Raw genomic sequence first — 19,828 nt, 5'->3', positions numbered from 1 at the left:
ACTTAAAAGACGCGTACTTTCACATCCCAGTACACCAGTCTCACAGAAAGTACCTCAGGTTTGTGGTAGACGGACAACACTACCAGTTCAAGGTGCTCCTGTTCGGGGTAACAACAGCACCAAGGGTTTTCACCAAGTGCCTGGAAGTAGTGGCTGCACACCTCAGAAGACAGCACATTCACGTCTTCCCTTATCTGGACGATTGGCTGATAAAAGCCACATCCTACCAACAATGTGTGCAACATACCGCCGCTACAGTCCAACTACTTCACCAGCTAGGTTTCACGGTGAACCATCAAAAATCCACCTGGTACCATCACACACAAAACAGTATCTCGGCGCCACCATAGCCACCTCAAAAGCCATAGCCTATCCCAATCCTGCCAGGATTGCAAAGATACAAGCGCTGCGTCAAAAATTCCTATGTCAACACTCTCTCCCGGCAAGAGTGTTTATGCAGCTCATAGGGATGATGGCCTCTTGCATCTTTATAGTGCCGCATGCAAGACTCCAAATACGTCCTCTCCAAGAGTGCTTGGCGCGCTAGTGGAACCAGGCCCAGGGACAACTGACCGATCTGGTGTTGGTAGACGGTCGCACCCATCGCTCTCTGCAGTGGTGGAACACCACAAACCTTTCCAAAGGTCGACCGTTCCTGGACCCGGTCCCACAAATAATCCTCACAGCAGATGCATCGCTCTCCGGCTGGGGAGCTCATCTGTTACATCTAACAGCACAGGGCACGTGGATGCCGCAACAGAAGTTACTCCACATCAACCATCTGGAGTTACTGGCGATCTTCCTCGCCCTAAAATCCTTCCAAGCGCATATTTCAGGCAAAGCAGTCCTCATTCGCACAGACAACATGACTGCCATGTACTACATTCAAAAGCAGGGGGGCACACACTCTCCACAGCTCTCTCAGTTAGCACAGAGCATATGGAGATGGGCAATTCCACAAAAGATTTTTCTCCTAGCCCAACACGTCCCAGGAGTACAAAACACTGTGGCAGATCTGCTGAGCAGGCAGACACAGCAGATCCACGAGTGGGAACTTCACCCACAAGTTCTTCACCCGTTCTTTCAGAAGTGGGGGCATCCACACATAGACCTATTCGCCACCCACGAAAACAAAAAAATGCCCAAGCTTCGCCGCCAGATATCCACACCCATTGTCCGAAGGCAATGCGATATGGATGAACTGGTCAAACAAATTTGCATACGCTTTTCCACCTCTCCCACTAATTCCATTAGTGGTGCGAAAGCTACAGCAGCATTCCCTAACTCTGATCCTGGTAGCTCCAACATGGGCCAGACAACCGTGGTACACCACACTGCTGGAACTCTCAGTAGTACCACATCAAAAGCTACGCCTCTCGCCATGCCTCCTAACCCAGAACCATGGAGAGATCAGCCACCCGGACCCAGCTCAACTCAACCTTGCGATCTGGCTCCTGAGGTCCTAGAATTTGGATACCTTAACCTTCCCCCTGATTGCATGAACATTATCAGGGAAGCAAGATGCCCTACTACTAGGGTGTGCTATGCAGCAAAGTGGAAACAATTTGTTGTTTACTGCCACAACAATACAATCAATCCTTTAAATGTATCCATACAGCACATTATATGTTATCTACTCCATTTACAAAGGTGTAACCTAGCATATACTTCCATTCGCTTACACCTCGCTGCAATTGCTGCTTATTTATAAAATATGCAGCACCTCTCACTTTTCAAAGTGCCTGCCATCAAGGCATTTATGGAAGGCCTCAAAAGAGTAATTCCACCCAGAGTGCCACCCTCACCTGTTTGGAACTTGAATATAGTTCTCACACGGTTAATGGGACCCCCTTTCGAACCATTACATAAGTGTGAGCTGCAATTTCTCACATGGAAAACAGCTTTTCTAGTGGCCATCACTTCCCTCAGAAGAGTTAGTGAAATACAGGCATTCACTATACAGGAACCTTTCCTTCAGATGCATCACAACAAGGTTGTACTCCGCACCAATCCCAAATTTCTACCCAAAGTCATTTCTCCATTCCATTTAAACCAGTCGGTAGAATTGCCAGTCTTTTTCTCGCAACCCCAAACAGTTGCGGAAAGAGCCTTACACACACTGGATGTTAAAAGGGCTTTACTTTATTACATCCAGAGAACACAACCTTTCAGAAAAACCAAACAGTTATTTGTTTCCTTCTCCCCACCACACAAAGGCAACCCTATTTCCAAATCAGGGATAGCTAGGTGGATTGTAAAATGCATACAGATTTGCTACCAAAAAGCAAAACGAACGCTATCGGTTCCCCCTAAAGCCCACTCTACAAGGAAGATAGGAGCTTCTATGGCTTTCCTAGAGAACATACCACTAGATGACATCTGCAAAGCAGCGACATGGTCAACAACGCATACCTTCACAAAACATTACTGTGTAGATGTGCAAACCAAGCAACAGGCTAGTGTGGGCCAAGCTGTACTAAAAACACTGTTTCAAACAACTGCAACGGATGCCGGTGGTCGCCGCTAGGGTTGGGTACTGCTATGTAATCTATGCACAGTGTATAATCTGCAGCTCATATGCCTCGAACGGAATATGCTACTTACCAGTATGCATCTGTTCTTGGCATGTAGAGCTGCAGATCTATACACGCCCACCCGCCTCCCCGGCTACCTGTATCCGTTCCAGTCTTATCTTACTTAGATACAATACACATGGGTTTCTTTACTGTTACTACTACGCTCCATCTTTCCCTGCTGTCGAAAAACAATCTGAGGATGGAGCCGAAGCCCATGCGCAATACGAACCAAAGGAGGAGTCACCGAACTCGTGACTTCCAAAGACTTTCCAAGAGGAAAAACAAACTGCAAACATCCAGGCCCAACACCAGATGGCAATCTATGCACAGTGTCTAGATCTGCAGCTCTACATGCCAAGAACAGATGCATACTGGTAAGTAGCATATTCCATATCCTCATAAGTAACACTGTATAGTTTTGTGGATATATGATGTTTCGGCATATGACGGTGGCTGTGTTTTTGGACATATCATGATGAATGTGTGGGCCTGTGATGTTGGTTGTATGAATTTTATTTATTTTATTTTTGGTATTTATAGAGCACACGCATCCAACCAGGTATCATGGCTCCAAACCCTAACTGGAAAAGAAAAAAACAGTCAGATATCCTAAAGGGAAAACAAGCTAATCGAGATTTATATTGGGGGGGGGGGGGGGTATTTGTTGCAGGGTATATGGAAGCACATTGGTGGGTATAATTGTATAAATGTGGCTATGACGTTGTCTGATGGATGTGGTAGGGGAGTATATGGTGCGTCTGCAGGTGTAACAGTGGGTGTGTAGTCATATATTTTGTTGGGTGGATGGCCGTATGAAGGTGACTTGCTATATAATGTTGGTTGTACATACTTATGAATGGGGATTTGTTGGCATAGGATGCTGTTGTGTTGGCATATTATAGTGGGTATGCTAGGTTATTATGGTAGGTGTGTGAACTTAGAATGTTTGTTGTTTAGACATGGTTAGAGTCATTACCATCATATATCACCATCATATGCCAAAACATAATTTATCCATAAAAGTAACACTATATACTTTTGTGGATATATGATGTTTTGGCATATGATGGTGTGTGTGTTTTTGGACATATCATGATGGATGTGTGGGCCCATGATGTTGGTTGTATGGATTTTATTTTTGTCATATATAGAGCACACACATCCAACCAGGTATCTTGGTTCCAACCCTTAACTGGAAAATAAAAAAGCAGTCAGATATCCTAAAGGGAAAACCAGCTCATTGAGATTTATATTTTATTGGTTGCTTGTTTTCAGTAATTTTCTAGATTAATTTTTTCTAGATTTTTGCAAGGAGTCTTGGGAACAGAGAGATAATGGCAAAGGACGCCAATGCTTTGCGGCTGCTATGGAGAGCATTCTTTCCCCCAAGAAACATTGGTACCCTTACTTTTGTATAAACACAAACTTCTGAGAGATGCAATTTAGATGTGGACCTTATATGGCCCTAAGGACCACCAGAAAGATTTAAAAAGGAACCTGATTAACCAGAAGCCAAAGCAGTAGAATCCACTTACTTCAGATTCAAAACCATTTTGACTGCTGTGTTTTGAACCAATTGCAGCTTTCGTTAGTACCTTGTTAGAGGAGTCAAGTCATGAGATAACTACGGAATTGATTTTATTTTGCAGAATTAGACCATTCTTAAATTCCTTTCCAAGGTTCTGATGAGGGCTTAAAAGGGGACAGGGGGTCAGTTTTTCTCCAGTTCAGTTGTACACAGCATTTTAAAGGCAGTTGTGCAAAGTAATTGCCTTTTTACTAGGATCATCGTAAATCTAAAAAATAATCAGTTTGTCATCATACATTCACAACAACAAACCAAGAGAGTGAATGATAAATGCCAAGGTGACAATATAAAGATGAAAAAGCAAAGAGGAAAACACTGAGCCCTGGATATTTGGTAGGTGAGTGATGATACATGTTGGTTGTGCGTGCAACTAATGGTATGTGTGATAACGTATGATGGTGCACTTGATGTATGTTTGTGTGTATGCTGGTGTATGATGGTTGATATGTTGAATGCCTATGTGGACTTACAATGGTGGCTGTATTGGGGGGGGGGGGGGTGTTTGTTGTGGGTATGTACCATATTGGGTGTGTTGAAAAAGGGGATGTGGGTATGTTGGCTTAAGGGGGTGGCTACTTTGGCGTTGGATAATGGTTTTGCAAACATTTGCTTGTGGGTGTATTGCTGTATAGTGGGTGTTCTTATATAGGATGTTAGTTATGTGGATATATGGTTGGAGGATTTGTGTATGTTCATTGTGTGAAGGAATGACAGTGGGCGTGATGAAGTGTGATAAGTCATTTTACGTTTGTACATTAGTGTATATGTGTAATGGCGTCTTGGTATATAGTTGTATGGCTGTATGGTGGTAGTTATATTGATCTATGATGATGGTTATGTGAATATATGGGGTGGGTGAATGAATGTATGATGTTGGTTGTGTGGATGTATGATGTTGGTTGTGTGGATGTATGATGCTAATTGTGTGGGCGCCTGATTGTGGTTCTTCTCCCTCTTCCTGCAGACTAGTTGTGTGCCATTCTTTCCCTACACCTACAGCTTCAGTATTTCGGTCCTCACATCTTTCTGCAGCACCACTGTGTGCCTCATCTCCTGCATCCTCTTGCTCTTTGCCTTTCTGGAGTCCCTCTCTCTGCCCAGATTTCCCTGCAACCCGTATAGCCTTTCCTGTTGCACCTATTTTGCCCCTCTGTGCATCCTCCTTCCTTGTTGCTCTAGCCCCAAAATGTGCCCTTGGCCTCACCAACAACCACTGCAACACCTTAGTGTTGAACTGCTATGACCCTGGTAATTGTCTGGGTACCTGCTACCTAAACGCCTCTGTTTGCCCACTGCCTCACTGCTTCCCTTTTGTTTTTTTTTGTTTTTTGTAAACAATTTTCATTGAGAAAAGAAAAGGTACAAGGCAGTGATAAAACAATCATTGGGTCCACGATAAAGATTTACCAATTGCAACACAGAGCGTGCACGGTGAGCACAGTTCACCTCCCCATACTTACACAGAAATGTAAGAACCAGCATTGTCATTAAGCATCGAGCATATAGGAGGAATAATGTACAGATTACGCGCCCGCTCCACTCGGCAGCCTGCGAACGAGCAGGCATGTCAGTCCGTCTAGGGTGGGAGCATGGCATCAAGTCCAGAAACATCCAATATTTGGTGTCTATCACTCTGTAATTCAATAGTAGGGGATACACATATGTCACCTCTGTATTTATTCCGCTTCCCCCACTTATGATCCCATTTCTTAGAGCACCCTCTGTGCTTGAACTCATCCGTCTCGGCAATCATTGCCCTATCCATGTCAATAGCCCAATCACGCAAGCACGGGGCTGCCCCCACTCCCCACCTCTGTGCAATGTTGCGTTTTGCAATGGACCACCCCATTGAGGACCATGTCTGTTCAGCTTGCGTGAGGTCCGTGGCTTCCCACATATTGAGGAGACACAACTGGGGAGAAGCCTTCAGAGACTTACCACCCGCTCTCTCCATCTGCTTCGTAACCCTATCCCAGTACTGTCGCACTGTGGGGCACTCCCACAAAATATGAAAGAAAGTGCCCGGCTGGTTGCAGCGCCGAAGGCACAGAGGGTCAGGTCTTCTACCCATTTTAACCAAGGTCCGCGTGTCGAAGTAGACGCGATGTAGGATTTTCAGTTGGACCAGGCGCAGTCTCATTGGGATGGCCACTTCTCTAGGAGAAGCCAGTGCATCGCGCCAGTCTTCCTCATCTATGTCCCCCAGGTCCACCACCCAACTCTGCTGCAGACGGCGCATGGGGTCAGGACGGTTGTTCAGCAACTTCTTATAGGTGAGCGATATGGCTTTTGTGGGAATTGGGTCAAGTACCAACCTGTCCTCCAATGGGGTGAACTCTGGCAGTGGAAGATCCTTGGGCAAAGCAGTAGTAATTGCATGACTAATCTGCAAATATCTAAAAGCCTAAGTCTGCGCTAGTTGATACTTAGTTTGCATATCAGCAAACGTTGCCAATTTACCCCTCACCCACATATCCCCCACTTTCGAAATGCCAATCATGTCCCACCTGTCAAAACCAGGGCATTTGCTGAACAGACCCAATATGTCGGGCTCCCAGAGCGGCGTGGCTTTGGTAAGTGTATTATGCCAACTCCATTTCTTATAGACTCCATGCCAAATCTCCACTGTGCGTGCTGTGGGCTCCGTGAGGTGAAGCTTGCGGGGATTTGCGTAAAGTGCTCTATTGTAACCACCCCGTCCCAAGTTCGGGTCATCATGCTCCACATGCGCCCACGTATTGATTGCAATCAGTTGAGAAGCCTGATAATAAAGCCGCATGCCAGGCAGTGCAATACCTCCATCCTGCTTCCCTTTTTGTGCCCTCTAGGTCCCTTTTTGCCTCATCCTTCCTGAAGGCTTTGTGTAGCATATTGAGCCCTTGTTCGCCCCCACTTTTCTTGTAGCCGCATTTGTGTCTTCCTTTATGCAATCTTTGTGTGCCCCTCGTTTCTACTCTGTACCCCGTCCCCTGTAGCTTGCAGGCCCTTTGTTTGCAACTTCACCCTTTCAGCACCTCTGAATCCCCAATCTCCTGTCTAATTGTTTTTTAAGTCTCTTGAAGTTTGTAAACTTTGAGAGACATTTGAAAAAGTGGTGAAAAGATGTTCCCCTTATTTCCCAAGGACATGGTCAGTGTATCCTCTCATGCCCTTCTCGCTTTGTCCAATGTGAATGGTGGGGTTTAGAAAATGGAGAAGCACATATCCAGCTGACATTCATCCCTGTGCTCTGTTCTTAATTTGGACCAGGATGCCAAGGTAGGTATCAAGTTACTAGTTCCTCTGTGGGACACTGCTGCAGGGCACTGAGGTTGAGGGGAAGTGTGGGAGGGGTTGTGTCATCCTGCACCTGCTCTGTGCCTGTCCCTAACGGAGTGTGTGGTCGTTTGGTGGGCGACTATGACCTGCTCCACAGTCACCATCTCGTATAAGGCCAGTGAAATTATAGAGAAAGTGAACAGCAGGTCGACTAACACTCCTGTTCCCTGTTCTTACTTTGGAAGCTCACTCACCCTTGGGTAAGGTGAGAAGGAGGAGTGTAAAGCAGCCCTGAGGCACTGTTGTGGGTCAAAGGGCTTTACTCCTGTATTGGAACTTTCATAGATTCACATGCTTTATTCGTTCCCCGTCGTCGAGATGGGAGTCCTGGTACCATATAATAGTAATACAATGTTAAAGATAGTGCATGAAAGCCCTAGGCCCTTCAATTTTGCAACTTATCATAGTCTGTTTAAAAAAGAGACCAACCTCTTAATTCAGCCAATCAGGCTGCCCTGCCTTCTAGAAAACTCCTGAGATCTCCATTCCCTCAGATTTTCAACTGCACGTTGTGCTAGGGAGCCTCCACTGAGCTCTGCTCATGTATTTTTTGCTATTTGGATACTTTATCAAACTATTTCCCATATTTAGGTGCTGTGGGAGATGTTCCTGTTACCCAGAGTTTTCACCATACAGATCTGACATTCCTTATTTTAACATCATGTCAAACAAGGAGAAGAAAAGTCTAAACAGGTCCTGCAATTCCTGCGGTAAAAAGAGGCTTCAATTTGAAGACCTGCACCAAGATTGCATTTACTGCCTCTACCTGGATCATTCTACAAGGACTGTAAGGTATGTCATACCTTTACATCCAAGACTGTAAAGGATAGAGAAGGAAGGCTGCTCATATGGCTTCAAAAGCCCAAACTAGAAACGAGCCAGTGTCAGACTCAGATAGTGAGGAGTCCTCTAAAAGATCTCATAAAAGCGAGAGATCGCACCATCCTCCTCTGAGCAACCAAGCAAAGCCTCAAAAAAGACCACTCATGGATCTTAGAAAGGCCGCAGTCCTTCAAAATCTCCTCACAGGTCTAAATCATCTTCGAAAAAGGACAAAATAGAACCTTTTGCCTTGTCAGATAACGCTAAAACATCATCATCTGAGCCGCCTACCCCCCCTCCTAAGTTCAGTCACGCTTTCAATGAACCTTCCTCAGCACCGCCAGGGGACCCATCATCGACGAGCAGCCTACCATTGTCGAGAACATAGGATGATGTATACAGCAGCATGATTGACAACAACTAAAATAACTACGCTGTCCACCATCTTCTCCTTGTCGACGACAACATAGTCTCTGACTAGACCATCAATGCTGAAGATTTCCCTCATCTCATCGACAAAGGCTCTGTCGATGGCTCTTCCGTTGAAGTTGATAACCTCGCCGATGACGGTGATACTGTCAACGACTCCACCACCGACTTCATTTAACCGATCAGCGACACCGCCAACAACAGTAAATATTGGAAAACAGGAGAAAACAATATTGTGAACACCAGAACTCACCTCTCCTAGCAAGGTGACTCCCCTGATACCAGCTCATCTCTTTGAAGAAAAAGAAGACGAATCAGATGATGGGCCCTTTGCAGTTGCACGCAGTCCCTCCAAGTTGCATGTTGAATGCTAGGAAGCAGAGGAGGGCTATGATGAGGGATATTATGAAAAACATTATTGGTTTCTGATTTGCAATTCATGATTGCAGATTATAGAAAGCGGTTTTCACCTTCTAGAGGATCCACGCCTGCCAAATCACACACTGCTCATCCATCCACTCCAGTGCAAAGACCTACGTCATTGCCTATACCAGTAATGTATACACTACAGACAGCCCTACTCCATAATCCCAATACCTCTGATGATGATGGGGGGGGGGAAGGTGAGCTCCTTGATCCCCAGACCGAATGGGATGACTACCTCATCCCTACACCATCATCTTAGTCACCCAACTCAGTGGATTCCCCACCGGAGGATATTGGGAGGGTTTCATAATTTATCAACTAACACTCCTGTGTCCTGTTCTTAATTTGGTAGTCCCCTCACACTTGGGTAATGTGAGAGGGAGGAGTGGAAAGCAACCCTAAGGCACTGTTGTGGGTTAAGGGGCATTTCCGCTCCTCTTCTTTGGACAACATAAGGTGTTTAAGGTTTACTGCTCCCACACATTTTGGCAGTGTGTGTGGTGAGGAGGGGAATACCCCAGGCCCTGGTATAATTTTGCATTGCGCTTCTTCCCTTGGTTTAGGTGTGATGACTTAAGAGCTAGCCTCTTTCCCTGCCCTTAAGCAAGGCTTGGGAGGGAATTTATTAACTACCTTTGCCCTTGGTGTGGCGGGAAAATATGATTAGTTCCCTGGACGAGGGGCATTTTCTTTTTTAATTTCTCACTGGCCATTCAAACCAGGCTCAGGATAGAGATTTCTAAGTGGGCAGTCTAATCCAACCACCTATGAAAATAGCAGCATCAGGTCTCTTGTGTTTTCTTCCCAGAGTTTGTGAACATTGAGAGGATGTTGTGCATGAGCATTGAGGTCCTTTTGTGCATGTATGCCTAGTCAGGCATTGGCAACCGATTGGAGAAATCCACATCACTTGACATGCCCGCTTGTTTGCTCACATTTTGCATTGTAGTTCCAAAATGGATGAACGTTTTTTTCCTTACTACAAAAAAAGACACTGAATGACTGAATAAGGTGCTGTGCCATAAGAATTTAGTGACCATCTGTTCAGCAGTTTTGGAGTTACAAGTGGAGAAATATCTCCTGTGGAAAATTCAATTTAAAGGTGAGTGAGACCCCCTTATAACTATGGAACCAACTGATATCTCTGCACCAGATTTGGCAAGCTGTAGGATACCCTCCTACAGGTTGCCAAATTTGCCAGATGTCTTGCAGAGTAGGAAGCTGGCTTTTTACGTGGTAGTGCCAATGTAAGGGCACACCATGCAAAAAGTACAGGCGACCATTATCGGGTGATAGGGCTTAAATTAATAATTCCAAGTGCTCTATTTGTGGTAGTGTGGATGAGCAGCTTAGGCTTATCAGAGGGTACTGTCATGCATTTGTTGTACACACAGTCAATAAATTAGACACACACTCAAGAAAAATCTGAGACTAATTTAGAAAAATAACTGTGATTTTTTAATATCATTTTATAAGCCCCCTTAAACACCCCTAACCCTCTCTTCACCCCATACCCCTCTTTTATTTTCTAACCACCATATTCCTGCCTTTCACCCAGAGCCCACTGGCCCCAAAAACCATCACTAATTTTTGCCTTGCTGTCGCCAGCCAGCAATATTAGTGTTTTTTTTGTTCATTTCAAGAAGGCTTCTTGCATGTGAGAATTTCCAGCAGGCTTTTATGAATGAATTTATTTGAACAAATCCCAATAATAGAAGGTTGTCATAAATGTACACTTAGCCGTCTTTGAACAGAGTCTATTAAAAATAGACCATAATGTTTTCAAAGATAACCTCAAATGCACAGACATCCCCTGCCACCATCTTTGACCAGCATTTTTTTTTATAACATTCCAAAATACATTGAAAGGTGAATATATACAGATAAGTGGCTACAGCCATCTTTCAATGTATTTTGCTGTTTTAAAACCCGTTCCAAGATGGCCACTACAGATGCTCACAGGTTCGCAGCTGCTTCTAAGCCAATGAAACAAAGCATTGTCAATGCCAGTAGTTTAGCTACAGAGACCCATTCACTTAGCCAGTGCTTATTTTCTTTTTTCCTTCTTTTTTTTTTTAGATGTACATTTAAAAGGTCTGCAAACTTTTTGAGCAAGGGGAAATTCTTCTGACTTTATATTGGGAAATTGTAATGTAATATGGTAGTAGTAGTCCCTTTTTCTAGGTCTGCACCACCTTAAAGACTAACAGCTTCCTTGTAAGTTAAACCTGGTGCTTTCTGAATAGCTAGAGTCTAGAACAAAAGCAGCTTTAGCATTACCTCAGCTCGAATGGTCACAGATCTGATGATCTCTTCCTTATTTACCAATGGTTGTCCTCTTGCACCGTATAAAAGCAAAATGGCTATCTTCACTGAGATGGAAAGCTCCGTCAAGAAGAAAACTTTATTGGGGAGTAACATTGTATTTTTAATTCTATCTTTCTTGCCCGTGGACTTATTTCTGAAGATCGCTCAAGCAAGCAGAGCATGAAATTGTTTCTCTTTTTGCAGGTCATATCTTCTTTTTATGTTGAATGGGGAGGAAATGCTCAATCCTACATGGGGAAAGGAGTCACAAAGAGCACAGTTTTGTGCCTGCTTCACTTGTCCCATGAGATGATGACACAGGCCAAAAACACGGTAAGGGTGTAGACATTTATGTTCATGTCCCATGACCTGTGCCGAATCTGAAATGTAATGTTTTTGTTATTGAGCTCGTGACTGTACTTTCAAAGTTGTTCCTATTTTATTTTATTTTGGCAAAATATTTTTTTGTGACTAGTGTGATTTTTGGAAACTGGGGTCATTCATATAGGATGGCCTCTAATTAAAGTATTAGCGATGAACACACTCTTGCCAAATTATAATTATTCACCAATTAAACAATGGCACCGTCACAAGATTTTTATCTTACAAGACACTTTTTAACTGCATGGTCTGTGAAACTTAGGTGCTGATACCTGACTTAACTTTTACAAAGTTGTTTGCTATGCCAAGTAGCAACATACTTTCAAATTAACCATGCCATATTGTTAGCTGTTTTCTCTTCTGATCTGATCATGCCAATCTGATAGAGACATCTAGCCGCAGATTCCTTACCTTAGAATATCCCAGGCGTCAGGCTGGATCTGGATGCCACACTGGATTCCTTACCAACCCACCCATCCTCCCTGCACTGTGGACATGTTTTCAGTGTCAGGGCTGAAACCCTTTAACAGCCATAGTTGTTCTAAACACACCACCATCAGTGCACACCATAGCTCTGTGCTGGAGGTGCTGAGCTGATGCCAGTCACTCGCGTTGACACGACTGACGTATAGAAGCAAGTGCGACAAGCACTGCGTATGTGGATTAGTACACAGGCGCAGCTATAAGGGGTTGCAGGTATGCCGATGAAGGGCAACCACCCGGTATAACTAACAGAGAAAATTGGTGCAGTGTGGATAACTGACCCTTACCCTGATGAAATTGCCGTAAGATCACATTGGTAATGAAACATGTTGGTTTTAACTGAGCAGACTGTCAGGTTCCTCCGTTCCGATGTCCCCAGGGCTGTGTTGATGCTCTAAAGGGGCCCACCTCTGGACAACCCCAAGTCCGGCTGGTAAGTAAACACGGACTGTTGGGGTAATCGAGCGGGGGAAGGAAAGGGTGGGGACTGCAGGGAGGGAGATCTGAAAACAAGAAAAGACAAACACCATATGAGACCCTTGTCTATATAATCCGGTATGAACTGTTGACATGAAAACCAACATTACCTACTCTGGCGCGCCATCTCACCTGAAAAGCAAAGAAGGTACGGCTTAACTTATAGGGGAGAGCAAGAGGCAGTGTCAAGAGGTTTCAGGCAACTAATATAAAATAAAAGAAACAAAGACCACACAGATTGGATCAGCACTTCAGTGAGAAGAACACATGCAACACGACATGTCTCAGTCTTTTCATTTGCATATACCCACTTGCGTATGAAACACTATTCTCCTGCCTAGCGGGTATGGCACCACCCCTTCTTGTTGAGACTCTCTCCTATGTCTAATGCATGGAACACAAGAAAGGAAACAATAATGAGGACTGGCTGCGGGAACATGCCTTTCTACACGCCTTGCATCTGCCAGTAAATGCAGGAAACATGCATCAGATATTCCACCCAAGTCAATGCACAACCAATTGATGGCTTGTCTTTACTGCCTCACAAGGCAGTGAATGAACGATATGGAACTTTGCAACATGTATTTGTTTGTCATAGAAATCTCAAGCCACGAGGGTAAAGACAGGGCTGAAAAGCACTCACGCACTCGGGATGGGTGAGTGGCCTTAATATTAGAACCACTCCTCTGCATGAGACCCGCCGGTCTCTCCAACAGAGGGGCAAGATAGCTCAAGGGTTTTGTTGCCCAGGGAAACACCCTAAACGCTCCTGTCCGTGAGACCCTCTGGTCTCAGATCTCGGTCCTCTGAGGAGCCGCAGGAAGAACCAGCTACAACACGCCGACTTCGGTGGTTGGAAGTATCCGGGGATGAGTGCAGCCCTCGCGTTGCCTGATTCCTTATGCCTCCGTGCTCCTCTCTCCAAAAGCGGTGTTTCTCGGCAGCGTCTAATCCGAAAGAATTATCGGCTCCGAAGGAGTCGACCTTTGCCCTTTTTAAGTCCGCGACGGGCGTTGCGCGAGTCACGTGATACGTCTCTCGCAACGCCCGCCGGGACTTGTAGTCTCGGAACGGACGTGTTCTGAACTTCCGCGTATACAGTTCACGGCAGTCGGCGCGTTGGCTATCTGATCCAGACACACAGCAAGGAATAAAGTAGTATAGCTAGTGTTTTTTTAGCTCGTTTTTAGACTAGGGGCATCAGGTTTCTATTCTAGATCCCGATACACCTTATAGGGTTCACACACACCACACTGAGCACGTTCTTGTTCTTTTTCTTTATCACCATTATGGTTTATAAGTTGAACCTGAGGATACAGGCGAGAACCAGCCATGGTGTTACTCCTGTGAGGCACTGTTAACTTTTGTCACTCTTTGTTCCACTATTCCCCCTCCTTTGTGGGTTTCTTTTACACTAGAAGGGGGATACACAGTGAGAGACAGCATACACACCAGGTTTTTAAGAATACTAAGTGATTGAAGTCACCTCAGAACAGACGGCATATATTTATCCACTGTCCTGTCATACAAAATTGTGTGATAGAAAATTCATGGTGGACGCACATAGCAGTTCATCCAATTGATAGAACAGGTCTTTTGTTGTGTTGAACTGATCCCTTTCACAGCCATAGTTGTTCTAAACACACCACCATCAGTTCATGCCATGGCTCCATGCTCCTGGCGTGGAAAGTCGTGAAAAGTAACTGACGTCAATAACTGACCAATGGTTTTTAAAGTTTATTAGTCAAAAGTAAAAAAATATTTTGTAAGTATTTCTCCGTTTATATACATATATTCATTGTACAAAAATACTATAAGACAAAGACATATATAATATTATTTTCATATGTTACATTTGGGAGCACCACCAATAACACTATAATAAAGCACTAACATACAGGATATAGAGTGTAACACAGTATACATGAAACAACTAACAGTACATCATAATACATAAGCAGATAAACAATAAACATCCATAACATCCTCAGACCATTGGTTGTGAACTCTACATTGAGCACCCCACACAGTATTTCAACTAGTGAGAGCGTATTCTATGCATTTTGTGTCGTGCCACTGAACATGATGCATACACAAAGCGCCCTGATGAAGGATATATCCATCTTCCAGTCACTTCCGAAACACGCGTCGGCGCACTCCTGTTGACATATGCATCAATGATCATTTGATTCATTCAGATATAAAGTATTCAATGAACAATTGTTGTTTGTCCTTTCTGTGAATGTCTGTTTTGCTATGAAATGTCCTTATCAGTGGCCTCTCTTAGTTTATTTTTTTTATTATTTCTGTTATAGTTTTATTTTTTCATGTTTTACACACTTTGTTTTCACAAATAACACCTGTTAGAAATGGGATTTCTGGTTGGCTAAGGCTTGCGCCAAAGTCAGGCAGAAACCACCACTCTAGTCAGGGCAAGGAAGTTACACGCCAAAGATAACCCCTGCTCACCCCCTTGGTAGCTTGGCACGAGCAGACAGGCTTATCCCGGAGGCGATGTGTAAAGCGTTTGCGCGCGCACCCAGCAACAACACCCAAGGCCCACCACAAAGGAAACTCCACACAAGGTATTCTATAAAAATAGCCTTTGTATTATACACAACACATCAGATAAAAACACACACTTTACAATGTGCCAACAGGCACGGGCAGAATTTACAAGGGATTATATATACAGGGGACAGGGCCACATGGACCACTGTCAGGAATTAGTACTTTGTAGAAATAGCACTTAGAACGTAGGAATAATACTTTAGAACATAGGAATAAAACTTTAGACCATAGCACTTACAATCACTGTAGCACTAAAAATAGAACATATAGCACACAACCAGTAACTACTGGCGCAATAATGACCTCAGCGTCATCACACTAGCATGACTACTATTAGTAAAACAATCTCCAATGTATAAACACAGTTTAGGAAGGAGGATATCATAAAGACATTGCGCAGGCGCAAAAGTACATATATAAAAATCACCAGGTACCCTAAGGGAGGGCGCAATACAGAAAAACTGTCCCCAGGCCAACTGGCCTCTCAGGGGTGCAGAAATGACCAATCCACTAATGTCAGGGCGCGACTGGGCAGGCTGCGCAAGCCAGCGCGCACAAGGGACAACCTAAATGTTGCAGCTGCCCACGAAGTGCTGGGCAGCTGGAGAAGTGAGCGAGGGCACCACTGTGCCTTTCAAAACAAATGTGGCATACTTTGGAGCCTCTCTGGGCTCTGCCAACAAGAATGCCCCCAAACGTTGGAGCCTGGTGGGCTCAATAACAAATGTGCCCCGTTAGAGCCTCGTGGGCTCGAAAGGAATGGTGCCCCTAGAACGTGGGAGCGGCCCGCTGCCTTCTGGGGCCGCTCTGATTGCCCCAACACAAGAATGACCCTCTACGTTGGAGCGCCACTCGCGCTCTGCAATGCCAATGAATAATGCCCCCAGAAACGTTTAGAGCATCCAAGCAATGTGGGCCTTCGTTGGAGCGCCTCGCGCTCAAAAGACAAGCGCTGCCCCCTTCGTTGGAGTCCCACACGGGGGATTCTTTCACAACATGCCCCCGTAGCGACAATGGCCCCCACCGTTGGAGCGTCACGCGCTTCTTAATCAGCCGGTGTCCCCATACGTGGGAGCTGCCCATGAGCCGCCTCACTTACCGGGATTCTCCAGGCGTAGGTCCCGGGCACCAGCACTGTGCCCCGGGACGGTGCTTGCAGGGACCTCTGGGACGCCTCCCGCGGTATTTCCTCGCCGCGTCAGAGCAGGCCGAGCCTCCCTGTTGTCATGGACGCTTCTGGGGCGGGGGCCAATCCCCGCGCAGCCTGGGCCTGACGAGCCCCTCTGTTGGCCGATGACACGCCGCGCTGGGTCCAATCCCAGCGCGGCTCTCGCCTGACGTCAGCGCTGCCTGAGGGAACGGTGCTGGCGAGGCCCCGGGCCGGCGGCGGTGATTTCTAAACGGGGTGGGCTCCCGCGGCAGGTACAAATATGCGGGGTAGGCTCCCGCACTTTAATAAGTGAATATATAAGCGGGGTGGGCACCCGCCAACGAGTGCCGCAATGCGGGGTGGGCTCCCGCTTTAGACCCGACAGAAGCGGGGGAATCCCTACGTCGGGGTTCCCTCGCAGCGCGTCGTAGCGCCGCGCTGCCGGTCACACGGCAGGCGCTACTCAGTAAAATAGGTATAGCGCTCCCCAGGCGCTTTGAAGCAGGTACAGGTGAAGTCTCCAGATGCAGGGGGCCACAAGTAAAGCGCTCCTAGCGCTATGAGTAACAAAGTAAAAGCGCTCTCAGCGCTAAACACCAATAAAAGCTCCCAGGCGCTTTAGGGATACAAATAAGCGCAAAGTCCTGCAAAGTTTTTAGGAAGGTAGGCAGGGGGGCAAGGCTGGGCCAGGGGCCAGCTCACTGGGCTCTCCAGGGCAGGAAGGCAATCCCAAGTGGCGGTTCCTCCTGGCCTCCAGCAGCAGCAGCAGCCCCCCCCCTCCGTTAGGACCCTGGCAGAGAACAGTGTCTGTGGGGACACAGCCCCATTTTTATACAGCAAACCCCTTTGTTCTGGGTTCAGGGTGAGGGGAAAAACCAGTCGCAGCTGGTTGGGGAGCACCCTTGATGTGCTCAGCCCCTCACTCTATTCATTGGCAGGGCTAGGGTCGTCAGTTGCACCGCAGGGGGCGGGGCCAGCATTGTGTGTGGAAAACCCTGTCCTATTCAGGACCCAGGTGTACTCCTCCCACCCATCTAGCTGCTGATCTCCCCATTCACCCCTGGGTGACTCATCCTGACTCTGGGGAATCCCTAGCCCGTCACATGACATGACCAGCCAATCGCGCGACAGACACACTGCACACAGAAGTGCCCACTTCTAGAAGTGGCACTTCCACACTAGGTACACGCACGCCGCACACATCATCGCGCAGCATTCACTTCCACGAGTCCGCACATACTAAACTCGGGCCTGCACACCCCACGCATCAGGAACTACTAGGGACACATACATTCCCCATGCATTCCTATGGGAGGGCAGGCCTATCTCACCACATGCACTCAGAGCACGCACGCACTTTACCCTGGGACACAGGGAAAGTGCGCAGAAACCAAAAAATCACCACACCAAGTCACCAGTAAAAAGCAAAAAAAGTTCAGGGGTGAACCTGCCAGAAGGGCCAAGTCCAACAACACCCCAAAAAATCTAGAAAACAATTAATAAAAATTTCATTTAATTGATGCATAATTTTAATGACAGGGGCACTAACAACATGGAAACCTAGGGAAAACAGCCCAAGCCTTTCCTGAAAATACAGCCTCAATGGCAGATATGAAGTTGTTTCTACTCCTCTGCCTTTGTTTGCTTTTTGTCTTTTTGAAACAGAAACATTTAACCTGAATCTATTATGTTGTAACATTATGGTATCTTAATTTTAGTGCACATGCATCCAAGGTTTCTTGGCGCTGTACAGTTAAATGGTAACCAGCGACTCTTGTGGTGCTGTCTAGATTCCGCCAAATGCTTGTCTGAAAAGCCAAGCTTTTAAATGCTTTTTGAATCTTAAAACCATGTTTATAGTCGCAACTGCCCTGAAAAGGAGTTCCATAAGATGGGCGCAAGCACAGAGACGCTTAGGCCTCTCAGCCTTTTCCGGCGGTATATAGGGGTGCTGAGATCATTTAAACCAGCCGATAGGCCACGGCCTGGTGCATATTTCTTAATTTTCTTGTTCAGAAACTGCGGTTACATGATGTTGAGGGTTTTAAACGTAATGCAGACAAATCTTAACAGCACTTTAGTTAACCAGTAGACAATTAAGTTTCCTTAGGAGAGGTGTTGAGTGGGCTCTCCTAGGATGTTTGTAAATTTATCAGACTGCTTCATTTTGGATAACTTGTATCCAGTTCGTAGTGTTGGCCAGAAGGCCCAAGTAAATTGAATTAGCATAATCTAATCTTGACATGATTGTTGCCATGAGGACTGTTTTTAGGGCCTCTAAGGGCTAGAGAGTTGCCGACTTCCTAATAGTTTTTAACAGGAGACTGAAATTTGCAGTCACTGCTCCCACCTAGGCCCCCATTGTAAAATGGCAATCTACCCTATTCCTGACATTTTAGGTAGTGTACAGTTGCCTAATTTTGGAGTACAATAGTTGCTTGTCCAGAGGTCGATAGGATTGTTTATAATCACGCTCTCTGTTTTGTCAGCTTTAAGTTTTAATTGGTTGCAGCCCATCCAATTACAAATTAAGTTCATAATATTTTGGAATTTGTGTTGGTTGGCTGAACTATTCATACAGAGAAGGAGTTATTCACCTAGTTGTATAAGCTGCAGCCTTTTGCAGATACCTCCTTCATGAGAGGCCTGATATACACATTACGCAAGCAGGGTGGTGACGGGATGAATCCTTGGGAACTCTACGTTAGTTTTGGCATCAGTGAGGTGAATGGGCTCAGCCGGACTGCTTGATTCCAACTCAATATAAAGTATATCTGCCAATTCAAGGCCATCTCCCCCTAACCCCCCCAATCCCTGCCGACTCCATCCGGGTGACCAAAATTGCATACTCAACCGTGTTGAAGGTGGCCTACAGGTCGAGGAGCACTAGAATGGTATCCTGCCCGCTATCCCTATACAGTCTGAGGTCATCAGTAGCTGATAACTTCATTGACTTAGTACTGTACCCTGGGTGAAACCCAGCCTGAAGTGATTATAAAAAATTAGGGCCTTTCAGGTGGGCGTACAGTTCTGAGGGCAATATTTGCTTCCAGAATTTTTGTTTGACATGGAAGTAGGAATATTGGGCGGTACTTTTTCAGGGTCTTAGTTTAAGATCTGCGCCCTGTTTCTTTAGCAGCTATATGTATGAACCATTAAATTTTACATACCTTTCCTGTCTCCCATTCTTTATTACACTTCTGTTTTAATGGTGCACCAAACTACATGTTGCTAGGGCAGAGCGTGTACTGTCTCTCCGCCATGACAGAGTAATTTTTCTTTGCTGTAGCATTTTGTCAT

At 45.7% G+C, this 19,828-nt stretch overlaps 1 protein-coding gene across 4 annotated transcripts in view; it reads left to right on the top strand.

Moving 5' to 3' along the window:
• RTTN (rotatin) overlaps positions 1–19,828 on the top strand; it is a 1,165,399-nt gene that overhangs the window by 794,959 nt on the left and 350,612 nt on the right. For all 4 annotated transcript variants that reach the window (XR_014961587.1, XM_085605903.1, XM_085605904.1 and 1 more), the window contains exon 30: positions 11,671–11,799. Coding sequence is in view for 3 of the 4 variants with exons in the window: in XM_085605903.1 (XP_085462029.1) it covers positions 11,671–11,799 (129 nt within the window). In the remaining variant the exon portion in view is untranslated. The remainder of the gene's footprint in view (positions 1–11,670; positions 11,800–19,828) is intronic.

Source organism: Triturus cristatus, chromosome 5_1 (assembly GCF_964204655.1).
Source record: "Triturus cristatus chromosome 5_1, aTriCri1.1, whole genome shotgun sequence".
Lineage (NCBI taxonomy): Eukaryota > Metazoa > Chordata > Amphibia > Caudata > Salamandridae > Triturus > Triturus cristatus.
This window is presented reverse-complemented; position numbering and strand designations above follow the sequence as displayed.